This window comes from Phyllopteryx taeniolatus, chromosome 17 (genome assembly GCF_024500385.1).
Source record: "Phyllopteryx taeniolatus isolate TA_2022b chromosome 17, UOR_Ptae_1.2, whole genome shotgun sequence".
Taxonomy (NCBI): Eukaryota; Metazoa; Chordata; class Actinopteri; order Syngnathiformes; family Syngnathidae; genus Phyllopteryx; species Phyllopteryx taeniolatus.
The window spans coordinates 15,727,013-15,749,087 of record NC_084518.1 but is presented as its reverse complement, the minus strand read 5'-3'; the positions used below and the strand labels follow the sequence as shown (position 1 = coordinate 15,749,087).

The window sequence follows — 22,075 nt, the reverse complement described above, 5'->3', positions numbered from 1 at the left end:
GATCGACCGAGCGAAAACGGCCCTGAAAGTAAACACGTCGGTCTATCTCTAGAACACAATTGGATTATGGACGTCCCATAGGAAATGATACAGAAAGGAATAATGTGTTAAACTGTGGCCATCATAAAACGTCAATTGGCTTTTCGTATTCCCCTCTGCCATTTCCAACACTAATGCAGATTCTTTACCTGCTTTGTTTTGGGTTTCAAAGCAACATTATGGTTTCAAATTAAGGTTTGAAGCTCGGTTTGCTAAAGCTACTGCCCCCGCGACCCGACCTCGGATAAGCGGTAGAAAATGGATGGATGGATGGATGGATGGGTTGGGCTTTTGAAGTAGTGTTTGTAGCTAGGGTTATCGTTTCAATGTAGGATTTCAAGTCTGTGTTAGGGTTTCAAACAAGGGATAAGGTTTCAAGCCCGGGGTGGGGTGTCAAAGTAGAATTTGAATGGAAGCCTGGATTTCGGTTTTACATTAGGGTTGGGCTTTAAAAAGAAGGGTTTCAAGCCGGGGTTAGCAGTTGAAACAATGGTTAGGTGTCAAGCCAGTGCTAGGGTTTCATTTCAGAATTTCAAGTCTGGATTAGCATCGCAAACAGGATTTAGGGTGTCAAGCCAAGAGTCGGGTTTCAAAATAGGCTTTAAAGTGAAGATGTTAAGCCTGGATTAGGGTTTTAAAGTTGGGTTTAAAGCCTGAGTTAGTATTTGAAACAAGGGTTAGGGTTTCAAGTCAGTGGTGCGGTTTTAATGTACTGTAGGGTTTGAAATTGGGTTTTCAAGGCTATGTTATACTTTCAAACTATGGTTGGGGTTCAAAAATACGATTTTAAGTCTTTGAGTTACAATTTGAAACAAGGGTTAAGCGTTTCAAAGTAGGGTGCCAAGCCATTGGTGATGTTTCAAAGTAGGGTTTGAAAGGAGGTTGTCCAGCCTGGGTTAGGGTTTCAAATTGTGTTTGGGGTTTCAAACAGTGGTTGGAGTTTTAAAGTAGGGTTTTTAATCAGGGTTATGGTTTTGAAATGACTGAATAGAATAATATATAAAGTTTTCAAATTTGCGTTTCAAGCCTGGGTTAAGGTTTGAAAGTAGGGTTTCAACCAGGGGTTAGGGTTTGACGTTAGGGTTTCAAGCTAGGTTTAGGGTTTCAAATTTAGGATTCAAGCAAGTGCTTGGGTTTTAAAGTTGGCTGTCAATCTCAGGTTAAGGTTTCAAGTCAGGGTGAGGGTTTCAACAGTGGTTGGAGTTTTAAAGTAGGGTTTCAAATAAGGGTTATGGTTTTCAAATTACTGAATAGAATATATCAAGTTTTGAAATTAGCGTTTCAAGCCTGAGTTAAGGTTTGAAAGTAGGGTTCCAAGCATGGATTAAGGTTTGACGTTAGCGTTTCAAGATAGGTTTAGGGTTTCAAATTTAGGGTGCTAGGGTTTTAAAATTGGCTGTCAATCTCTGGTTAGGGTTTCAAACAAGAGATAGTGTTTCAAGCCTGGATTTGGATTTCAGGCCATAGTTTTTTAGTTTTTTTTTTCAATTTCAAAGTAGGGTTTTAATACGAGTATATTTAAGGAATGTTCAGGTTTTCCTGTGTGCAGGGTCTGTGTGAGGCCATGCGGCCCATCGACGGCCGCCAGCTTCTCGACTTCTTGATGCAAACCAACTTCACGGGCGTGTCGGGAGAAGTCATCCACTTTGACCAGAACGGAGACTCACCTGGCAGGTGAGAACGAGGAAGACGCTTTCCACACACGCGGCGGCGCACTGACGCCGCGTTCGTCCCAGGTACGAGATCATGAACTTCAAGCAAATGTCCGAGGACGAGTACGCCTACGTGCACGTGGGCAGCTGGGACCAGGGCGGCCTGCGCATGAATGACCAGGAGATCTGGAGCAACGACAGCGACCTCATACGCTCCGTCTGCTCCGAGCCCTGCCAGAAGGCCCAGATCAAGGTGAGACCGCCGCAAGAATACTCGAGGTTTTCAACCACTTCTGCCACAAAATGGTGAAATGTGAACAGGTTCCTTGTCACTTAAACGTCATAAGAACCAACCATGTTGCCTTAGGAAAGTCTGCTTACCTTAATGCTAAGAAACAATGCAAAACGCCATAGACGGATTATCAAATGGCATCTATGTGGCGGTGGTGTAACTTTGTAAACCACGGATATTTGAACACAAACAGAGCAGAAACAAGGGAACGGACAATATAACAATACTTATTCTTAATGTTCTACAAATAATGACTAATATTACTGCAGCTTGCTAAGTAACTTAAAGTAGTTGTGAAACTCTTCTAAATTTCTGCGGTATTACTAAGTGTTTTTGTAAAGTACAGTAGTCCAAAATATAAAGTAGCATCACAATTGTATTTATTTTTTGCAGGGGAGGCTGGAACTGATTAATGGAATTTCCATGGTGTTTTGAGCTCCAAGCATGGTTACAGAATCAGTTACACTCATATCTCAAGGCAACACTGCATTTGTGTCTTATATCAAAACAATAACACTGTTGATTTGTAATTAACTGCTTTATGTCAGATAAAAACAAGCAAACTGTTGATTTTAAGTGACCGCAGTAGCTGCGCTCGTCGTCACAATTCATCTTGAAAGCCTCAGTGACTTTTTTTTGTTTCCAATTTTCAAAATCAGAATTTAAAGTGTTTGTGTAGCCGATTTTGAACGATGTTGGCAGGTGATCCGCAAAGGTGAGGTGAGCTGCTGCTGGACATGCACGCCCTGCAAGGACAACGAGTTTGTTTTCGACGAGTACACGTGTCGCGCCTGCATGCTGGGCTCGTGGCCCACTGACGACTTGCGTGGTAAAAAAAATTTAAAATACTACCCAAAAAAATGTTTTTAAATCACATGCACAAAAACCCAATGATGGAATTTTCCGGGTTTTTTCTGCGCACAGGTTGCGAGCCAATCCCGGTGCAGTACGTGCGCTGGGGAGATCCAGAACCCATCGCCGCCGTCGTGTTCGCCTGTCTGGGCCTACTGGCCACGTTCTTTGTCACTGCCGTCTTCATCAAGTAAGTCAAAAGGGCCCGTTTGTTTTGTAAGTCTTGCTCCTCTCTTAAACTGCTGGGTTGCTAACAAGCCTGGCCACATGAATGACCAACACAACATTGTCCATACGGTACCAGCAACTCCAGAGCAGTCACGTGACTCTCGCCGTCATCCGCTTGGCCGACAGGTTCTGGGACACGCCGGTGGTGAAGTCGTCCAGCCGCGAGCTGTGCTACATCATCCTGGCGGGCATTTGTCTGGGCTACGCATGCACGTTCAGCCTGATCGCCAAGCCGCACCTCGTCTACTGCTACCTGCAGAGGCTCGGCATCGGCCTGTCGCCCGCCATGAGCTACTCCGCCCTGGTCACCAAGGTGCAAAGTGTCACTTCCTGTTTACCTATCCGCCATCACCTCCAAAGCTGAACAAAATATTGCAAGTTGTTCTAATTTCCCACAGGAAACAATGTTAAACCACTGCGTAATTAGAATAAATAGAACTAAATGAAACGTTAATCTGTCACCATCATAAAGTGGTACCGTGCATGTGATTTAATCAACTTTTAAACATTCTTAACGTTGAAATAGGTGAAGTCCTGTATAATAAAACTGAAATGAAATAAAACCACTCAGTCTTTAAAAAAAAAAAAAAAAAAAAAAGCCTGACAAATAATCCCTTCCAGGGTCAAAACATCGGCAACATAAAACTTGTATTAAGTTTTTAAACAACATTTGAACAATCTAACCTGCATAACAAATACATTTTAAAAATAACCAAAATAATGTAAAAAACTATATGCTGGAATTTTTCGATTTTGTATTTAAATATTTTACATTTTTTAATGTTTGTTTTAAATATATAAGAATAATAGATGCAACTAAACTAGAGTAAAACTATATTTCTTTTTTTTTTTTTAATGAGATACTATATGAAAATATGTGACACGGTGGGCAACTGGTTAGCACATCTCCCTCACAGTTCTGAGGACGCGGGTTCAAATCCCGCCCCCGCCTGTGTGGAGTTTGCGTGTTCTCCCGTGCCTGCGGGGGTTTTCTCCGGGTACTCCGGTTTCCTCCCACGCCCCAAAAAACATGCATGGTAGGTTAATTGAGGACTCTAAATTGCCCGTAGGTGTGAATGTGAGTGTGAATGGTTGTTTGTTTCTATGTGCCCTGCGATTGGCCGGCGACCAGTTCAGGGTGTACCCCGCCTCTCGGCCGAAGAAAGCTGGGATAGGCTCCAGCACGCCCAGGACCTAGTGAGGATAAGCAGTACGGAAAATGGATGGATGGATAAAAATATGTAGTTTTAAAATGATCTTGTATTCAAATATTTCCTCATCAAATAAAAAGCGTAAACAAGTAGTTTAATATAACAAAGTAAAACCACTCACCCATTCAAGATGCATTATCGACACAACTGTCGTGTAGTAGATAATTCGGGTTTTTTACGTCAGCATCTGCATTTCTGCTTCTATTTGGATCATCACATTTTTCCCTCTTTTTGCCAACGCTGGTAACCATCTGCGCTGCTGTAGCAGCACACTGAAGCTAATGAAAAAGCATTGTGGTGTTAATCCTTTAGATGCATGTTATTTCCAGTTCTGTCTAAAAGTGAAGAATAAACTGTAGGAGGCCATGTGAGGATGAAAGCGACATGGACTGCATTATATTTGTTCTATGTTGGCTGGGGTACATGTTGTAGTGGGAGTGAGGAAGGGGGATTATATATATGCATTTATATCTTTGTGCTCAACCGCTCAATAAGCACTTGATCTATTTTGGAACGCAGACCAATCGCATCGCTCGCATCCTGGCAGGCAGCAAGAAGAAGATCTGCACCAAGAAGCCTCGCTTCATGTCCGCCTGCGCTCAGCTGGTCATCGCCTTCCTGCTCATTCTGCTGCAGCTCGCCATCATTGTGGCGCTGCTTGTCATCGAGCCCCCAGAGGTGGGTGTGCAGGATGTCAAAGGGAGGTGTGTGGATTTCTTTCAACAATTTCACCGGGGATGAAGAGAGGCTGTGCGGCGACTTTGTCATGATGGTGAAGGTGGTGCGTGGCTTTAAACGGTCTTTGCTCTGCCATTTTTTTCCCGGGCTTTTTGAGAGGAAGAGGGGGTGCACCAAATGTTGAAGCGGGCGTTTGTATTAAAAAGTTTGATGTAAAACATTAAATGCGCTCCTCAGGTGATTCATGACTACCCCAGCATACGTGAAGTGCACTTGATCTGCAACCTGACCACTCTCGGGGTGGTGGCGCCATTGGGCTACAACGGCCTGCTCATCCTCAGCTGCACCTTCTACGCCTTCAAGGTACGAATGCACATGAACTACGTCTAGTCGATACGATCTCTGCAGGGTTTCTTCTTTTCTCGGCGCAGACTCGTAACGTTCCGGCCAACTTTAACGAGGCCAAGTACATCGCCTTCACCATGTACACCACCTGCATCATCTGGCTGGCCTTTGTGCCCATCTACTTTGGCTCCAACTACAAGATCATCACCATGTGCTTCAGTGTCAGCCTCAGTGCCACCGTGGCGCTCTGCTGCATGTTCTTGCCTAAGGTAACCACCGCAGCCGCTCCTCACTAAACTATCCCCCGCCGTTTTGAGCTTGCATTCCGCGCCATCAGGTGTACATCATGCTGGCCAAGCCGGAGAAGAACGTGCGCAGCGCCTTCACCACGTCCACGGTGGTGCGCATGCACGTGGGCGACGCCAAGAAGGCCGCCAAGGCAGCCAAGCCGTCGAGCAGCATGGCCAACCTGTTCAGGCGCCGCTCGTCCGCGCAGGACAATGTCAGGTGGGTGTTCCACGTGGACGGCGCCTGTCGCCGCACCCCCACTCCCCTGCACACATCCTAAAAAAATATCAAAGCAAAGTCCGGTTAAAGCCATGCCCCCCATTTAACATACCAAGAGTTAGGTGCGCTTACTCTTGTGTCCCACACGCACCCTAAAAAAACCACCCTTCAACATCCTGACTCAGTTGGCACACCCCCTCTCCAGCGCATAGTCTAAAAAAGATTAAAAACACTGCACCCCCTTCTAAATCCTGACACACTTGGCCTACTACCAAGAACACCCTGAAACAAATTGCCAAAACACGTTTAAACCCGCTTCAACAAACTGACAGATTTCACACACCATGTCTCGCCCACACACACGCTCTAAAAATGTTAATAGTCTGTTTAAAACCACTTCAACATCATGACAGATACCACACCCCTTTTCCCCGCACACACCATTTAAGACAAAAATAAGTCCGAGCCAACGTAAAAAAAAAAAAACAGTACAATTAATTTATCGCCACAGAAATATCAGCATTGCCAGGAACTACTCACGGACTGATCCTAATCTGACATTGCAGCGACAGGCAAAGTACATACAGGGGGGGGGGGGGGTCCCTGAGCTGAGAAACGGCCTCATTTTGGTTGGTCCTGTGGGAATTTCATCAGGATTTTTCTTTCGAGGAAAGATGAGGGATAACGGACGGGAATGTACAATTATGTGGAAGGAGAGAGGGAAGGGGGGATGGTGGGAGTAATGCCAGGAAGTGGAGCATTGAAGTTTGCGATTGTGACCAGAGTTTTGTTCTCAGGTCCAACGGGAAGTCCGCTGCCTGGGAGCAGAACGAGCGAAGCTACAGGCCCAACCTTTGGAAGAGGATGACCTTCCACGTCAAGAAGAAGGACACCGTAGAAGCCAACCAGACCGCCATCATCAAGCCTTTCTCCACAGGCGGCGGGGGTGAGGTGACGACAGGTGGCGAGACTCGATGGTTCCAAGACGGAGACGACGCACAAGTTTTGCCTTCTGAGCCCCCTGTTAGTGACATCAGCGTCGTCGCCGTGGGCGAGCTCGGCATGATGGGCGGCCCCGTAGAGGGCGCCACCGTCATGGAACAAATCAACTGCGTGGTCAACAGTTTCAATCAGCTGGATGTCGCGGTGCTTCCGGCCGCCGCCCACGCCGACAGCCCCGCCGGAAAGCTGTACGAGCGCCTGGCACGCCGTGTCCGAGACACGGAGGAGCTGGCCGTGCTCACGCCGCCGTCGCCATTCCGGGATGCCTCGCTGAGCTCCGAGGCTAGCTGCGACGCTAGCTCCTCTCGCTCGCTATCCGGCGCCTCCGAAGCGGAATACGGGCAACTGCTGCCGAGACACTACAGCCAGAGCGCATCCTCTCTGTAAACCCCCTCCCGTGGACCAAACTTGTGGTGCCTTCAAAACAGGGGAAAAGTTTTACATGGAAAAGTACTTTTAAGGGACAAGTGAGGAGGACATGCTGATGGAAGTGAAAGTGTGAATGTGAATTTATCGCTGCGGAATTGCCATTTATTTTCAGGAACAACCCATGTCCCGCTCCTAATCTGACATGGGTACACCGCAATCAGGTGTGTAAAAAAAAATAATAATAATAATAATAATAAATCAACAAGTGAATATGACATGTTAATGTAACATGAAAAGGGAGCTAAAGCGGGAACAAGCTTTCCTTCCTTGGAATTTAGAAGTTGGCAGCTTTTCCAAGAACTATCCACATCCTCCTCCTTATCCTACATCAGGCTGAGAAACACATCCGGGGAAGATGACAAGCTAATGCTAAACCTAAAAGGAAACTATTTAAAGAGAGGCTTGTGTTTTCCTTGTGCCTCATATCTTAGAATTTTAGAACATGGCAGCTTTTCCAGGAACTAGCCATGTCCTGCTGCTCAAAGGACATTGTGAAATGCAGTGGGGCGGAAGCGTTATTAGGATTCCCACATAGTTTCCAGGCAGGACGCACCCTGCTCCAACATTACTAATATTGCAGGACACGCGCTCCTGCACTGTGATTGGCTGATGGATCCCGGTAGAACATGACCACCTCCTTCCAGACGGGAAAAAAAGGAACCAATCATGTTGCAGGAGGGGGCGTGTCCTGCCTGGAAACTAATCCTACCCTTAACCCATTTTAAACCACCTTAGCCAAAATCCTAGTCCTAAACGTAACCATTACAAAGTTCTTTTTATTTCGTACAAATGTGATGCATGTTTGGGATGGTTATCGCGTTACATCTGCGTAGCCTCCCCTTCCCGCGACGCAGGAACCAATTATGTTGCAGGGGGGGGCGTGTCCTGCCTGGAAACCACGTGGGACTCCTAATAACGCGGGGCGGAATATATGAAGCTGAGGAAAACTTGAAAGCTGCCATTCTAATGCTAATCCTAAAAGGAAGCGAAAGAGTGAACGTGAATCTATCGCTGCGCAAATAGATTTTTCCAGGAACTTTCCATGTTCTGCTCCTAATTCAAAATGGGTTCACTGCATCAAGGAGTAAAATAGATATTTTTTTAAATCAATTCAAAACGACATGTTAATGCTAACAGGAAGCTATTGAGCGAGAGCAGGTTTTCCTTTCATCCTCATCACTTTGTACTGTGAATGTATCACTTCAGAGATGTCCAGGAAATACCCTCATCCTGCTCCTGATTCTACATGTATTCATGTAAAAAACCATCCATTGAAGACTTGTTAATACTAAATGGAAGCTGAAGCGGGAATTAAAGAGATGCCGGCTTTTCCAGGAACTTTCCACGTCCTGTTCCGAATCCGACATGAATTCACTGCAACAGGCGGCGAAAACGTCAAGATGAGATGCTAATGTTAAAAGAAAGCTGAGCAAAGATGCCATACGCATTCATGTTTTTTTCCCCCACTTTGAAGCTTCACATTCCAAAGAAATATGAAACTAACTGAGACTTTTTTTTTTTTTTTTTTTTGTACAGTTTAATATTCAGAATTGTTTTTGTTAACTATTGTTTATTTAGGGGGACTTTTTCGGAGGACCAGGAAGTGTTTACAGCAAAATTTCCAAGGTTGAAATCTGAAATGCTGATCTGATATATTCAGATTTGTTATTAATCCCATTGGAAACAATGCATATGTGAACGTTAAGCCCTGTCAAATGTAAAAATAACAAAACAGTCTACGTTGACCTTAGCAACAAGTGACGGCATCTGTTTACTTTGCGTAACTTCCTGCGTGTCTTTTTCGAGTTAATGCCTTGATGCTCACTAATTTGAGGTCACACGGGGACTCCTGACCGTTTGTTACGTGCAACTTTAAAAGCGGATTTATCCCACGTTCCACTTTAGCTAATAATATTAATATGCTGTGCTGTTTGCATCTTTGTGTATGTTTTTCTTATGGACTAGTACTTTGTAAAAGTTTATACAAGCTCACAGGCAAACATTTGTTTAGCTGCAGTTTAAGAAAGAAAAGAAAAAAAAATATTAGCGTGAATGTCAGCGTGGTTTAAAGTGGACCGAAAACCACCTCAGGACCGATAGTGTAGCAGAGTGCTGAAATTATGTTAATAATTAATGAGAAGTTGTTTTTTAAGATTTTGTCTTTTACCTGAAAATGTTAACTTTTACCTTTTTGTGCAACGTGACCCGCCTGTACGTACACTATGGGCTCATTTTACAAATGAGGCGTAAAAGCAGCGCCAGACTAAAATGTTTTTTTTTTTTTTTTTTTTATTCAGCCCCAAAACACCAGATGGGTGGGAATGATTTATGTTATTGATCGTAAGTGAAATGTTTTTCTTTTTCTGATGAGGTGATTTTTAAGATTTACAGTGTGTGTGTTTGCTGCATGTTTACACGCACACGTTGGTGCAATTTGACTGCAGTGTTGCCATGTTAGCATGTAGCTTTGTGCCAAAAGACACTCTTTATAATCTTATTTATACACTGATGAGTTAGCTCAGCTCAAAAGCAGTTTACCTTTAATCGTTTATTAACTTGTTTATTTCAAGCATACTAGTTTACACTGAGTGATTAGTCATTGTGTAAATAAAGTTAAGTGAATTGAAATGAGTTGTTTCCTGTGCAAATGGACACATTTTACAATTTATTTTGAAGTATATTTAGTTATGATCAATTATCACCTTTTGGTTGTCAGGGTAAGGTCTCGAGTCCAGGTTAGGATTAGGTTGAGGTCTGTTTTAAGGTTTGAAACAAGGGTTAGGATTTCGAGGCTGGGTTAAGGTTTCAAATTCGGGTTTCCAGCCAGCATCAGAGTTTCAAAATAGTGTTTCAAGTTATGATTAGAGTTACATATTGGGGTTTCAAATTCGGGTTTCAAGTCTCAGCCATGGGTTCAAACAAATGTTAGGGTTTCATTTTTAGTTTTAAGTTTCAAATACATGTTAGAACTTTAATAATTGTTAGGGTTTTAAATTATGGTTTCAAGTAGTGCTTGGATTTGTCCCCTAAATGCCGATTCGCTATTCACGTTGAAGGTAACGAATGACTTCCAAATCAGAATTGAATCGTTACTCCTTGTACCATTCCAAAATAATAGTCCAACAAATGAAAAATCCAATTGTATTATTTGAAAACTATGTCTTGACCAGGAAAGAGTAGTACGCTGGTGCATTTTGACTGCCTCTTCCCCCTCCGAAAGCTTTTTTTTCTTTTTAGTTTAAAATGGCTTACTTTAACCGGGATCCCTCGCCGTACCGTGGCCAAAATTTGCTTTTGCGCCGTTGGACTTCGCTGCCGTAGATACATTTGTGTCACCGCGCATTTGTGCACAGCCCCTGGTTTCAAGACAGGGTCAGGTGTTAGGTTTCAAACAAAGGTGAGGGTTTCAAACTAGGATTTAAGTTGTCCAATTAGGGTTTCAAGATAGGTTAAGGTTTCGCATAATGGTTCAAGTCTGGTTTAGAGTTTCAAACAAAGGTTTGGGGCTTCAAAGTAGAGTTTCAAGACTTGGGCTAGGTTTTTAATGTTGCGTTTCAAGACAGGGTTCATGTTTCAAATTAGGGTTTGAAGCCTGGGTGGGTTGCAGTTGCTCACAAGTTTAGGGTTTCGATAAGTTGACATTTAAGATGCAAGTTGTAAGGACATGAGTTCGAGCGCACTGATGTTTATTCAGCATGCTTATTCCCATATTATTCATATGACCATAATGAGCTCGCCAGCAGGAAGCACGAGTTTGCGCGCTCGGTGGAGGCTGTCCCTGCGCGCTCACGACAGCCCACGGGAGCGTGTCACACGCACGCGCGTTACAGAGAGAGCGAGTTGCGTTCGTGCGAGGTGGAGCATGGCGAGCCCCGGCAAGGAGCACCTGTACAAGGTGCTGGTGATCGGCGACCTGGGCGTGGGCAAGACCTCCATCATCCGCCGCTACGTGCACCACACCTACTCCAACAACTACCGGGCCACCATCGGCGTGGACTTCGCGCTCAAGGTGCTGCAGTGGGACGCCGATGAGACGGTGCGCTTACAGCTGTGGGACATAGCCGGTGAGTAGACCAACCCCCCCCCCCCCCACGCCACACACACACTTTTTACATCAACCAAAAGTTTTGTGACTAGATGATTAGATGATTTCCTGTCGAACACGTGGAAATTGTGTGTGCTCACTTCACTTCCTCAAATGTTGACTTTTTTTAGGGAGATTTTAGGGATACAAAGTCAATTATTATTTTTTGAATATTAAAAGTCGAAATAGTTTTTTTTTGGACAAACAATTAGGGGGGGGGGCGCATTATTACAAGCATAACTTCGTTTTTTTCAAAAAAAAAAAAATATATATATATTTATTATTTAGTAATTATTTGAGACAAACAAATAGAAAAAAAGGTTATTTTTAAAATAAATACCTAATACATATTTGTTTTAAAGATAAAAAGTCAGATTTTGGGGGATAAAAGACCCTGATACCTTTTTATTGAAAAAAATATATAATTTTACAAGAATAGTCATTTTGAAGATTCAAAAAATTAAGTCAACAAGAAATAGTTTACATATATTTTGTAAGATAAAAAGTGATATTTTCTTTGATAAAGGATCATATGTAAAGTGTCATAATATTGTCAGAATAAATGTAGTATTTTTTTCATGAATCTGTATTTTTTTTAAATAAATAAATAATGCACTGAAATGAAAACTAGATTTTTATTTCAAAAAATACAATTTCATTCTATTTAATAATTATATGACAAAATAGTTTTTTTAAGATACATAAATTTCATTTTTAGATTCAAAGCGAAATTGTTTTTTTTTTCTAAACGTCATAGCTTTGATTTATTATTATTATTTTTTTCAAGTTGTAATATTACCAAATCTTTTTTCAAGATGAAAAGTAGCAATAGTAGTAGTAGTAGTAGTAGTATAAGACTGGAGCTGTGGAACATCACCAGTGAGTTTCATGGACATATTAAATGGCGTTGCGGGTTAGTTTAATCCCCGTCAAACACAAGTAACGTGTTTGTTCACTTGACTTCCTCAGAAATGTCTCTTTTTTAAATTCTGGCTCTTTGGGAAATAAGTGTGAGACAAGCATGCAAAAAAAGATGCTGCATCACCCTTACGCCGCACTGTTTAAAAAAAAAAAAAAAGTCAGTGCTAAGAATGAATACCTATTTTTTACGATATGAGATTTTAAAAAATGTTTGTAAAGAAAGAAAATTTTAAAAAGTCATAGCATTACAAGAATAAAATCATATTTTCCAAGATAAAATGTTAATTTTTTTCTATTAAAAAAATCTAAATTTGTGAATATTCATAATTTTCAAGATAGAAAGTCATTTTTCTACAGAAAGTAAGATAAGATATTACTGCAGTATATATGACTAGAATATTAAAAGAATAAAGTCGTATTTTGTGTTAAAAAAAGTTTAGCATTTACAATAATTGATTTTATATTTTTTTATTATTATTTAGTCATATTTCACACCCAAAAAAAGAAACACTATGAGTATAAAGTGCTTATTTTTCAAAATAAGCATAGTTTTTAGTAAAAACAAATATTTTTGTGTCAAAATAAAATCATATTTTAAAAGTAAGAGAATAGTTGTATTTTTTGGAATCAGTCCTTTTTTGTAAGAAAAAAATGAATTAAAAAGTCATATCACAAGAATAAAAATGTGTTTTCATTCATGGCAAAACTCATTCTTTTAAGATAAAAAGTTGGAATTTTAAAATTTTAAAATAAAAAGTCATGTTCACGTAAAAAGTAGTAGTAGAAAACAAATAGAGATTTTATTTAGATAAAAAGCTGTTTTTGTTTGCTTGTTTGTTTAAAGACAGTTACAATGTAACCAGAATGAAGTGATACTTTTGCAAGAAGTGGCAATAGTACAAGACTCAAATTGTAGTGTAATTAATTCCTAAACGAACGTCGGCCTCCTTCGCTCATGTGAGGCTTGTCAGCGTCAAGAAAAGTCCTTCACGTGGACACTGCGAAACAATTGATGTAACACACATACACAGCAGGTTACCAATGCGCTCTTTGTCCCGCTTGCACGGAGCGTAACATCCTCATTGGCTGCGTGCCCGTCATGTGACCAGCGCCATTTAACACAATGAGGCACACTCCAAGTATAGCCGAGTATTACGAAGATAAAGTTGAGGGGTTTTCGAGTTAAAAGGTTGTATTTCCTCAAGAAAAAATATTTTACATAAAACTTCTTTCAGGTAAAGTTGTAAAATAAGAATAAAATGTTATTTTTAAAAATATATATTTTTTATTTAATGTTGCAGTGTTACCAGAACATTTTTTTTTAAATTATTAAATCTCTTTTTTTCTCTTTTTCTTTTTATGAGAATACGTTCTTATTTTTGAAGTTTAAAAGTAATGTTTCTTTTCAAGAAAAACTATTCTACATGACTAGCTTCATATTTTTTTGACTGGAAAAAAAGTCAGTGTTACGAGAATGAAGTCTTTTTTTTTTTTTTTTTTGTCAAGACGAAAAGTCATGATTTTTAAGAAGAAAAAGAGTAATAGTCTGGATTTAAAGTTCTTTTTAATTTAAATTAAAAGTTGGAATATTCTGTGAATAAAGTTGTAGTTTTATAATGATAAAATGTCATAATATGATGAGAAAAAAAAAAAAAAGATATATATATTTATGTAGTTATTTTATTATTTTTTGTTACCACTACCACTAATCAGCTAACAGTGGCAAAAAGTCTGTACGGTAGCTGTTTATTTTTTGTCCGCAAAGGAGGAAGTGCAGGGTGCACATCCTGTCACATGGCTGCCAGTCATTCAGCTGCTCGGTTATTTGTTTCGCAGATGGAAAATGTCATGACGACGCCAGCTAAAACCTGCTCTTACACACACACGAGCAGGTCTTGTGTAAATAGTCATTGTTGGCATCAACAAGCGTGGCCTGTGTGCACTGCAGGAATGTGCTGCCACGTCTTAAACTAAACCATCAACACGACAACAATGTCCATTAGTGTGTGTGTGTAATCAAGAGCGATTTGGTAACGTGACGGATGACAACTGCAATGGGCGCCTTCATTGTTATACGAAAACAGAATGTTACCAAAATGAAATTGTATTTTTCCAAGTATAAAGTCGGAATATTCCCAAAATCAAATTGTACCTTTGGGGGGGAAAAGTTTTAAATCATGAGAATGAAGTCAGATTTTGTCAAATAATGTGTACTTTTACAAGATGAAAAGCCGTATTTTTCTTTTTTTTGAAGCTTGTAATTTGGCTAGAATAAGTTTTTTTTTTTTAAATAAAGCTTTCTCTTTTTCCAAGAAAAAAGTCATATCAATTTAATTTGAATTAAAAAAAATGTTTTAAATTTAAATAAGGAAATAAACTTTTATATATATTTTTTAATGAGCTTACATTCATAATAAAAATACATTTGTATATTTATGAGATAAAATATATTCTTTAAAAGACAAAAAAGTCAAATTATTAGCATAATAAAATCTTAATTTTAGACAAGAATTTATATTTTTTTCTCCAGGAAAGTTAAAAAAACCAAACAAAAAATAAACCAAAAAAACCTTAATAATCCGAGAATTAAGTTGTATTTTTTTATTTTATTTTTTAGTTCTACTATTAAGTCGTTGGGGGTTTTTTTCAATAAAAATGTCATAATTTAAAAATGAAGTTGTATTTTTTTCAAGATAAAATATCAATACTTTAAAGAAAAACTCAAAATATTATAATAGTCATATTAAGTAGTTGTTAATATTTAGATTTTTTTTAAACTATTAAATTTTTTTTGATAAAAACTCACTTTTTTCAACACAAAACACTAGAAATATTACAAAACCCTATATTACACAATTATGGTATGCAATAAAATGTTATCTTTTCCAACAAAAATAAAAAAATATATAAATAAAAGTTTAAAAGAAATGTTTTTTCAAGAAAAAAGTTGTAATATTTCGAGAGTAAAGTATTTTTTTTTATTTTTATCTAGAAAAAAACATTTTAAAAAAGTGACAATGAGTATTTTTTTTTAAATAAGTGAGCATGTTTCCAAGATGTCAGATTACAAAAAATAATAATTTTTTAATAAATCTTTTTAAATATATTTTACCCCCCAAAAGAATCATCATATGAAGTGAATCAAGTAGTATTTTTTTGGGATAAAAACTAGATTTATTTTTGTAGAAAATGTGGTAATATTATATAGAATTAAGTCTATTTTTTTAATGCGTGCCCTTTTTATGATTGCATTATTTTTCAGATACAAAGTCGATAAAATTCAAATTTCCAAAGTAAAAACTAATGATTAAAATTACTTTTTTTTCCACCCCACCCAGATCGAACATGTTAATAAATGTGCGTGTTATGGCGTAATGTTTTGCAGGCCAGGAGCGCTTCGGCAACATGACGCGGGTGTATTACCGCGAGGCGACGGGGGCGTTCATCGTGTTCGACATGACGCGTCCCAGCACGTTCGAGGCGGTGCTCAAGTGGAAGGAGGACCTGGACTCCAAGCTGACGTTGGCCGACGGCCGCGGCGTCGCCACCGTGCTGCTGGCCAACAAGTGCGAGCAGGGCCACGCGCTCCCCGCCAACGGAGTCAAGATGGAGCAGTTCTGCAGGGAGCACGGATTCGCCGGCTGCTTCGAGACCTCCGCCAAGGTCGCCTTTCATATTTTTCCATGCGTGTAGATGACATACAGTGGATGGAAAAAGTCTACACACCCCTGTTCAAATGTTAGATTTCGGTGATCTAAAAATAAAAGATGAAGATAAATCTATTTAAAAACTTTTTCCAAAATTAGCGTGACCTCTAACCAGTTGACAAATGACTTTTTGGGGGGAGAGAAGTAAAACTAAATAACTGGGATACTGTAATTGCACAAGTGTGCACACCCTCTTATAAATGGGGACGTCGCTGTGTGCTCATTCAAACTCAAGTTAGAAGGGAATCAGCACACACCTGCCACCATTTAGAGTGCCTCTGATTAAGCCCAAATAAAATTCCGCTGTTCTAGTAGGCTTTTCCTGACATTTTTTTGTAGGCACATCTTCCAGCACAAGCCGTTGTCCGCTGAGAGCTCGTTTATTGATGCTGCATTGGACAAAATTTCTTTTTAAAACGGTGTCATTATATATTATATATTGAAAAATTGGGTAATTTTGTTTTCTTTTTTAAAGTCTATGTAATTGTTTAACACATTTTTAATGTAAGCCTTTTTTTAAAATTTCAAATACCAATTGAAATATGCGTCATTAAAATGTTTTTTAGGCGGCACGGTGGACGACTGGTTCGAGCGTCAGCCTCACAGTTTTGAGGACCGGGGTTCAATCCCCGGCCCCGCCTGTGTGGAGTTTGCATGTTCTCTCCGTGCCTGCGTGGGTTTTCTCCGGGCACTCTGGTTTCTTCCCACGCCCCAAAAACATGCATGGTAGGTTAATTGAAGACTCTAAATTGCCCGTAGGTGTGAATGTGTTGTTTGTTTATGTGTGCCCTGCGATTGGCTGGCAACCAGTTCAAGGTGCCCCTCCTTGAGCCGTCACCTTGTCTTGGTGGAGGGGTTTGTGTGTCCCAGTGATCCTAGGAGCTAAGTTGTCTGGGGCTTTATGCCCCTGGCAGGGTCACCCATGACAAACAGGTCCTAGGTGAGGGACCAGACAAAGCACGGCTCAAAGACCCCTAATGATGACGACAAACAATGGACTTCGTTTTCCCTTGCCCGGACGCGGGCCACGGGGCCCCCCGCTGGAGCCAGGCCTGGTGGTGGGGCTTGAAGGCGAGCCCCTGGTGGCCGAGCCTGCACCCATGGGGTCCGGCCGGGCACAGCCCGGAAGGGTAACGTGGGTCCCCCTTCCCATGGGCTCACCACCTGTGGGAGGGGCCATAGGGGTCGGGTGCAGTGTGAGCTGGGCGGTGGCCGAAGGCGGGGACCTTGGCGATCCGATCCCCGGCTACAGAAGCTGGCTCTAGGGACGTGGAATGTCACCTCTCTGGCAGGGAAGGAGCCCGAGCTGGTGTGTGAGGTCGAGAAGTTCCGACTCGATATAGTCGGACTCGCCTCCACACACACCTGGGGCTCTGGTACCAGTCCTCTCGAGAGGGGTTGGAATCTCTTCCACTCTGGAGTTGCCCATGGTGAGAGGCGCCGAGCAGGTGTGGGTATACTTATTGCCCCCCGGCTCGGCGCCTGTACGTTGGGGTTCACCCCGGTGGACGAGAGGGTAGCCTCCCTCCGCCTTCGGGTGGGGGGACGGGTCCTGACTGTTGTTTGTGCCTATGCACCAAACAGCAGTTCAGAGTACCCACCCTTTTTGGAGTCCTTGGAGGGGGTGCTGGAGAGCGCTCCCGCTGGGGACTCCATTGTTCTGTTGGGGGACTTCAATGCTCACGTGGGCAATGACAGTGAGACCTGGAAGGGCGCGATTGGGAGGAACGGCCCCCCCCGATCAGAACCTGAGCGGTGTTCTGTTATTGGACTTCTGTGCTCGTCACGGATTGTCCATAACGAACACCATGTTAAAGCATAAGGGTGTCCACACGTGCACTTGGCACCAGGACACCCTAGGTCGCAGTTCGATGATCGACTTTGTGGTCGTGTCATCGGACTTGCGGCCGCATGTCTTGGACACTCGGGTGAAGAGAGGGGCGGAGCTGTCAACTGATCACCACCTGGTGGTGAGTTGGCTCCGATGGTGGGGGAAGATGCCGGTCCGACGTGGCAGGCCCAAACGTATTGTGAGGGTCTGCTGGGAACGTCTGGCAGAATCCCCTGTCAGAAGGAGTTTCAACTCCCACCTCCGACAGAACTTTGCTCATGTTCCGGGGGAGGCGGGGGACATCGAGTCCGAGTGGACCATGTTCCGCGCCTCCATTGCTGAGGCGGCCGACCGGAGCTGTGGCCGTAAGGTGGTCGGTGCCTGTCGTGGCGGCAATCCCCGAACCCGTTGGTGGACACCAACGGTGAGGGATGCCGTCAAGCTGAAGAAGGAGTCCTATCGGGCCTTTTTGGCCTGTGGGACTCCTGAGGCAGCTGATGGGTACCGGCTGGCCAAGCGGAATGCAGCTCTGGTGGTCGCTGAAGCAAAAACCCGGGCATGGGAGGAGTTCGGTGAGGCCATGGAGAAAGACTTCCGGACGGCTTCGAGGAAATTCTGGTCCACCATCCGACGTCTCAGGAGAGGAAAGCAGTGCACCACCAACACTGTGTATAGTGGGGATGGGGCGCTGCTGACCTCGACTCGGGACGTTGTGAGTCGGTGGGGAGAATACTTCGAAGACCTCCTCAATTCCACCGACACGCCTTCCCATGGGGAAGCAGAGTGTGGGTTCTCTGAGGCGGGCTCTCCTATCTCTGGGTTTGAGGTCACCGAGGTAGTTAAAAAGCTCCTCGGTGGCAGGGCCCCGGGGGTGGATGAGATTCGCCCGGAGTTCCTAAAGGCTCTGGATGTTGTGGGGCTGTCCTGGTTGACACGCCTCTGCAACATCGCGTGGACATCGGGGATGGTGCCTCTGGATTGGCAGACTGGGGTGGTGGTCCCCCTTTTTAAGAAGGGGGACCGGAGGGTGTGTTCCAACTACAGGGGGATCACACTGCTCAGCCTCCCTGGTAAGGTCTATTCAGGGGTGCTGGAGAGGAGGGTCCGTCGGGAAGTCGAATCTCAGATTCAGGAAGAGCAGTGTGGTTTTCGTCCTGGCCGTGGAACAGTGGACCAGCTCTACACCCTCGGCAGGGTCCTCGAGGGTGCATGGGAGTTCGCCCAACCAGTCTACATGTGTTTTGTGGACTTGGAGAAGGCGTTCGACCGTGTCCCTCGGGGAGTCCTGTGGAGAGTGCTTCGGGAGTATGGGGTACCGAACCCCCTGATACGGGCTGTTCGGTCCCTGTACGACCGGAGTCAGAGTTTGGTCCGCATATCCGGCAGTAAGTCGGACTCGTTCCCGGTGAGGGTTGGACTCCGCCAAGGCTGCCCTTTGTCGCCGATTCTGTTCATAACTTTTATGAGAGACCATGGTCCTCAGTCGGGAAAGGGTGGCATGCCATCTCCAGGTCGGGGATGAGATCCTGCCCCAAGTGGAGGAATTCAAGTATCTTGGGGTCTTGTTCACGAGTGAGGGAAGAATGGAACGGGAGATCGACAGGCGGATCGGTGCAGCTTCTGCAGTGATGCGGCCTTTGTATCGGTCCGTTGTGGTAAAGAAAGAGCTAAGCCGAAAGGCGAAGCTCTCAATTTACCGGTCGATCTTCGTTCCTACCCTCACCTATGGTCATGAGCTGTGGGTCGTGACCGAAAGAACAAGATCCCGGATACAAGCGGCCGAAATGAGTTTCCTCCGCAGGGTGTCCGGGCTCTCCCTTAGAGATAGGGTGAGAAGCTCGGTCATCCGGGAGGATCTCAGAGTAGAGCCGCTGCTCCTCTGCATTGAGAGGAGCCAGATGAGGTGGCTGGGGCATCTGATTCGGATGCCTCCCGGACGCCTCCCTGGTGAGGTGTTCCGGGCATGTCCCACCGGGAGGAGACCCCGGGGACGACCCAGGACACGCTGGAGAGACTACATCCTTCGGCTGGCCTGGGAATGCCTCGGGATCCCCCTGGAAGAGCTGGATGAAGTGGCTGGGGAGAGGGAAGTCTGGGCGTCCCTGCTGAAGCTACTGCCCCCGCGACCCGACCCGGATAAGCGGTAGAGAATGGATGGATGGATGACAGTTCAAGGTGTACCCCGCCTCCTGCCCGATGATAGCTGGTATAGGCTCCAGCACGCCCGCGACCCTAGTGAGGAGAAGCGGCTCAGAAAATGGATGGATTAAGATGTTTTTTATGTTGACAAAATGCAAAAATAACTGAAATTTGTGTGATCTTTGAAAGTTGCTTTTAAATAATGTAAATAAATGGTATGTTTAAAGCATTTTTTACATATTATTACACGTTTAAATGCTATTTTGTTTAAAGACTGCAAAACATTTTGGAAATAAATTGAAAAAATAATTGTTAAATATTAAAAATCAAAATGTGGGAAAAAAAAATAAAATCTGCTTGATTCTTTAGAGAAAAAAAAGTTTTTTTTAGATATTTATCTGCATCACTGTTAAAATGTGAAAAAGAAAATTGGTAGATAATGTTAATCCATCCATTTTCAACACCGCTTATCCTGGTTAGGGTCGCGAGACGCTGGAGCCTATCCCAGCTGACTTCGGGCGAAAGGCGGAGTACACCCTGAACTGGTCGCCAGTCAGTCGCAGGGCACATATAGACACGGACAACCATTCACACCGTCACTGAGTGGGAACTGAGGCCACGCTGCCTGCACCAAAGTCAGGCGAGTGTACCACTACACCATCAGTGACCGTAGATAATGTTAAAAAATGTAATTTGTGTCAAAATAACTAAAATCAGTCATTACTAAGATTTAAACAAAAATTAGATAAAATGCCACTTTTACAAGGTGTTTTTAATTAGAAAAAAATCGATATACATTTTCAAAAAAAAAATAATTAATAATTGAAGTCTGTAAACAAAAGTAAATTTGTATTTTAATCAGTTTTTGTTTGAAAATGTAAACGTGTACTTTTTTCTCAATTAAAAAAAAGCTGAAAAAGTGTCAGCCATTAGAGGGTGTACCTAATGAAGTGTCACATGAGTCTGTAACGTGATCCTCCTCCTCCTCCTTCTTGTCACAGGACAACCTGAACATCGACGAGGCGGCCAACTTCCTGGTGAAGCACATCATGGCAAGCGAGCACGCCTTCCTGAGGAGAGCCGCCGCGCCCGAAATCACACCGAGACTCAACCGACAACCCCGCCAGTCAGACGGATGCGCCGGATGCTTCAAGTGACCTGAAGAAGTTTCTCACAAACTCCATTTTGCACACCTTTTAGTTTCAAATCCTCTTTTTTTTTTTTTACTTATTTGCCTTATTTTAACAACTGACGCAGACGGAACTGTAGAATATTTCTTCGATTGTCTTTCAATCATCAGTCACTTTAGTCACATCAAAATTCATAGGAAATTCTAATTTCATAAAACGAAAAACAATGCTGACGGAACTGTGTGTGTGTGTGTGTGTGAGTGAGTGAGAGAGAGAGAGAGAGGGGAAGATTTTAATCATTTAAAAAAATGAATGTTTGAACAATGATGCCCATTTTAGTTCTATTATTTCTCTTGGACTTTTTAAAAACAATGATGTAGTCACTTTTTTTCAGCAGAAAAGTCGCAGTAGTACAAGAATATAGTACTTTTTTTTCAAGTAATAAGTCACACATTTCCAAGACAAAAAAAACAATATTGTGAAAAGGAAGTGATATTTTTTAATAGATAAAAAGAAACACTTTGAAGATGTGCAAATAAGGATTGTTTAAAGGAAGTATAATACTTTATTGTGAAGTTTAAAAAATAATAAAATAAAACATTTTTGGGGATAGTTTAAAATTTGTTTATACTAACTCAAAGTTTGTCATTGTTAAAAGATACTTTTTAATGGGTTAGAATTTGTTGTAAAACTGAAAATGTCAAGATAAATTATCTTAAATATTGTTTTTGTAACTGTGATAATTTTAATCCGCATAATTTACATTTCTTAATATAAATGTATTTTTTAAAATTGAGACAGTATAAAACAATTTCTGAGGCTTTAAACTGTTTTGCAGTTGTACTAATGTCATGGCTGCTGTGTGTGTGTGTGTTTTACTGTTTGCAGCATTAGGACACTAAATGGCTAAAACAGTGTGTCATGCGTGTCCCACACATACATTAAGTCACATCATATTTCTCCAAATATACAATTTATTTATTTTGTTGTTTTTTTTTTTACATTAAATAAAAAAAAATTTTTTTTAA

At 42.3% G+C, this 22,075-nt stretch overlaps 2 protein-coding genes and 1 long non-coding RNA gene across 5 annotated transcripts in view; 2 read left to right on the top strand and 1 right to left on the bottom strand.

Moving 5' to 3' along the window:
• The window catches only part of grm5a (glutamate receptor, metabotropic 5a), a 19,847-nt gene extending 9,984 nt beyond the window's left edge, over positions 1 to 9,863 (top strand). The window contains exons 9-18 of the mRNA XM_061752235.1: positions 1,589 to 1,713; positions 1,776 to 1,944; positions 2,686 to 2,812; positions 2,908 to 3,025; positions 3,190 to 3,376; positions 4,794 to 4,952; positions 5,190 to 5,315; positions 5,384 to 5,566; positions 5,635 to 5,804; positions 6,602 to 9,863. Of these exons, the coding sequence (XP_061608219.1) occupies positions 1,589 to 1,713; positions 1,776 to 1,944; positions 2,686 to 2,812; positions 2,908 to 3,025; positions 3,190 to 3,376; positions 4,794 to 4,952; positions 5,190 to 5,315; positions 5,384 to 5,566; positions 5,635 to 5,804; positions 6,602 to 7,193 (1,956 nt within the window). The 3' untranslated portion in view covers positions 7,194 to 9,863. The remainder of the gene's footprint in view (positions 1 to 1,588; positions 1,714 to 1,775; positions 1,945 to 2,685; positions 2,813 to 2,907; positions 3,026 to 3,189; positions 3,377 to 4,793; positions 4,953 to 5,189; positions 5,316 to 5,383; positions 5,567 to 5,634; positions 5,805 to 6,601) is intronic.
• LOC133467422 (uncharacterized) lies at positions 2,342 to 6,615 on the bottom strand. The gene is made up of 2 exons (XR_009785223.1): positions 4,396 to 6,615; positions 2,342 to 4,257 (listed from the first exon to the last, which is right to left on the bottom strand). It is a non-coding gene; the product is annotated as an uncharacterized LOC133467422 (long non-coding RNA).
• On the top strand, positions 7,277 to 22,075 carry LOC133467413 (ras-related protein Rab-38-like). Of its 3 annotated transcripts, XM_061752265.1 has the most exons (5): positions 7,286 to 7,396; positions 10,976 to 11,299; positions 15,626 to 15,903; positions 20,398 to 20,557; positions 20,919 to 21,055. In XM_061752265.1, the coding sequence occupies exons 1-4, from the start codon at positions 7,378 to 7,380 to the stop codon at positions 20,518 to 20,520; spliced, it is 744 nt and encodes a 247-aa protein (XP_061608249.1). In that variant the 5' UTR covers positions 7,286 to 7,377; the 3' UTR covers positions 20,521 to 20,557; positions 20,919 to 21,055. The 3 variants fall into 3 exon arrangements, with proteins under 3 accessions (XP_061608248.1, XP_061608249.1, XP_061608247.1); XM_061752264.1 differs by lacking the exon at positions 20,398 to 20,557 and having other exon boundaries at positions 7,277 to 7,396; positions 10,979 to 11,299; positions 20,919 to 22,075; XM_061752263.1 differs by lacking the exon at positions 20,398 to 20,557 and having other exon boundaries at positions 20,919 to 22,075.

What these genes read in the sequence shown, in the direction of transcription:
- LOC133467413 (XM_061752263.1), top strand. An exon ending in ACAGCTGTGGGACATAGCCG is followed by an intron (nt 11,300 to 15,625) that starts GTGAGTAGACCA and finishes AATGTTTTGCAG; the next exon opens with GCCAGGAGCGCTTCGGCAAC. An exon ending in GCTTCGAGACCTCCGCCAAG is followed by an intron (nt 15,904 to 20,918) that starts GTCGCCTTTCAT and finishes TTCTTGTCACAG; the next exon opens with GACAACCTGAACATCGACGA.